This window comes from Otolemur garnettii, unplaced genomic scaffold, assembly GCF_000181295.1.
Source record: "Otolemur garnettii isolate 467f Iridium unplaced genomic scaffold, OtoGar3 scaffold00044, whole genome shotgun sequence".
In the NCBI taxonomy this organism is placed as follows: Eukaryota; Metazoa; Chordata; class Mammalia; order Primates; family Galagidae; genus Otolemur; species Otolemur garnettii.
The window spans coordinates 6,811,195-6,813,496 of NW_003852439.1; the positions used below are offsets into that span (position 1 = coordinate 6,811,195).

At 54.0% G+C, this 2,302-nt stretch overlaps 1 protein-coding gene across 1 annotated transcript in view; it reads left to right on the forward strand.

Annotated features, from left to right (window-relative positions):
- Nucleotides 1-1,687, forward strand: part of RAB40C (RAB40C, member RAS oncogene family) — a 39,667-nt gene extending 37,980 nt beyond the window's left edge. Inside the window, exon 6 of the mRNA XM_003790745.3 lies at nucleotides 1,255-1,687. Within this exon, the coding sequence (XP_003790793.1) occupies nucleotides 1,255-1,535 (281 nt within the window). The 3' untranslated portion in view covers nucleotides 1,536-1,687. The remainder of the gene's footprint in view (nucleotides 1-1,254) is intronic.
- The last annotated feature ends 615 nt before the right edge of the window (nucleotides 1,688-2,302 follow it).

Consider the following 2,302-nt stretch of genomic DNA (forward strand, 5'->3'; position numbering starts at 1 on the left):
GAGCCTCTTTCTTTCTTTCTTTTTTTTTTTTGGAAACGAGTCTCTCTGTGGCCCTGTCTAAAGTGCTATGGTGTCATAGCTTACAGCAACCACACCCAGCTAATTTTTCTATTTTTAGTAGAGATGGGGTCTTGCTTTTACTCAGGCTGGTCTCAAACTCCTGAGATCAAGCAATCCACCTGCCTTGGCCTCCCAGAATGCTGGGATTATAGGCATGAGCCACCACGCCTAGCTCCTCCCTACTTTCTTAAGGGGAACCATATAGAGCCTGGTTGTGCCCTGGGCTGGCAGAACCTGGCTCCCTAGCCCTTATGGAGTACCTCTTCCACACTTGGCAGACTTTAGCTTGATTTGAGTTAAAATCCAGCCAAAACTGTAGTGGCTGCCAGAGCAGCTCAGCCTGAAAAGCTATCTACACATCTACTTGCTCCAGGAAGTTCCTAGGGTTGTCAGGAGCTTCAGGTTCTGAGCGAGGGGCTGGGCAGAGCTGGCCTCTGGAAGTGAGTCCCTTCCCCAGGCACTCCTCAGTGTGCACAGCTTTAGGGTAGAAGGCAGGAGAAGTAGCCTAGCACTCTGGGGAGCAGAGGTGGGTGGATTGCCTGAGCTCAAGGAGTTCAAGACCACCCTGATCAAGAGCAAGACCCCATTTATACTAAAAGTAGAAAAACTAGCCAGGCATTGAGGTGGGTACCTATAGTATCAGCTACATGGGAGGCTGAGGCAGGAGGATGGCTTGAGCCCAGGAGTTTGAGGTTGCTGTGAGCTCTGATGACATGGTGGCATTCTACCCAGGGCAAGAGTGAGACACTTTCAAAAAAAAAAATGCTGCTGGGTACCTGTAGCTCAGTGGCTAGGGCGCCAGCCACCACATACACCAGAGCTGGCAGGTTGAAGTCCAGCCCGGGCCTGCCAAACAAGGACAACTACAACCAAAAAAAAAAAGCCAGGTGTTGTGGTCGGCGCCTGTAGTCCTAGCTACTTGGGAGGCTGAGGCAAGAGAATCACTTAAGCCCAAGAGTTGGAGGTTGAGTTGAGTTGATCACTCTACCCAGGGTGACAGTTGGAGACTCTGTCTCAAAAAAAAAAAGCAGAAGAAAAGTGTCCAGGGACCCTTCCAAGGACATTAGAGACCTCCCCAGCTAGGCATCCCTGCTTGTGTGGTGGTAAAAGGCCACTCACCCTGATCTCCCTGCCTGGGGCTTCCCCGCCTTGCCCAGCCCCTTCCCATGGGCTGACCCTTCTGCCCACCCCCAGTGTTCAGCCTGCAGGACCTCTGCTGCCGCGCCATCGTCTCCTGCACCCCTGTGCACCTCATCGACAAGCTCCCACTGCCAGTCACCATCAAGAGTCACCTCAAGTCCTTCTCCATGGCCAACGGCATGAACGCTGTCATGATGCATGGGCGCTCCTACTCCCTGGCCAGTGGGGCTGGGGGTGGCAGCAGCAAGGGAAACAGCCTCAAGAGGTCCAAGTCCATCCGCCCCCCACAGAGCCCACCCCAGAACTGCTCCAGGAGCAACTGCAAGATCTCCTAGCAGAGCCAGCCTTACTGCCCTGTACAGACTTGGAGGGCTTGCGGGCAGATGCTCCTGGCTGGACACTGGGCCAGTGCTGCATGCAGGGAAGACGTAGCCACACAGCTTTGCCCAGGAAGCCTGGGTTTTCCTCCCTACCTGAGCTAGGTGCGGGACGGGGTACACAGAGAGAGAGCATGCTCAGTGGGCATGTGGGGCAGTGGGGCTGCTGGTGCTACAGGATCTGTCCGAAACAAACCCAGGACTCTTTGGCTGCCTGGGCCCAGGCCAGGATGGAACCTGGCTCACCTTTGTTTTATTTATACTGAGAACATTTCACCTGTTTTGTACATTTTTAGGGGAGGGAATTCTTATGCAGCCACATGGCAAGCTTGCCTCTTTGTGGCTATGTCAGCCAGGGGATGAGTTTGACTGGGCTTGGGCAAGAGGAGATTTGAGGCAGTGACAAGGGAGTCAGCCATCACAGCCAGAATCCTCCTCTGAACTCTTGGGGCTGGGGCTGCTCAGAAACCAGTGGGAAACAGATGGGGCACGTGCAGCTCTGGGAGCCCTGGTGGCAGGGTAGGGGTGACTTTACCAGCTTTCTGGGTGTCATCCCTGTGCATAGGAGCCTAGGTAACTCACTGGAGAGGGGAGGTAGAGGTTACACTCAGGAGCCCCCACCTTTGTCACTCCACAGGACCCTCACACAGGGGCTGAGAAACTTTTTGTTATCATTTGACACCTTTGGTGACATTTACTACATAAAACCCAGAACAGCATCTTTC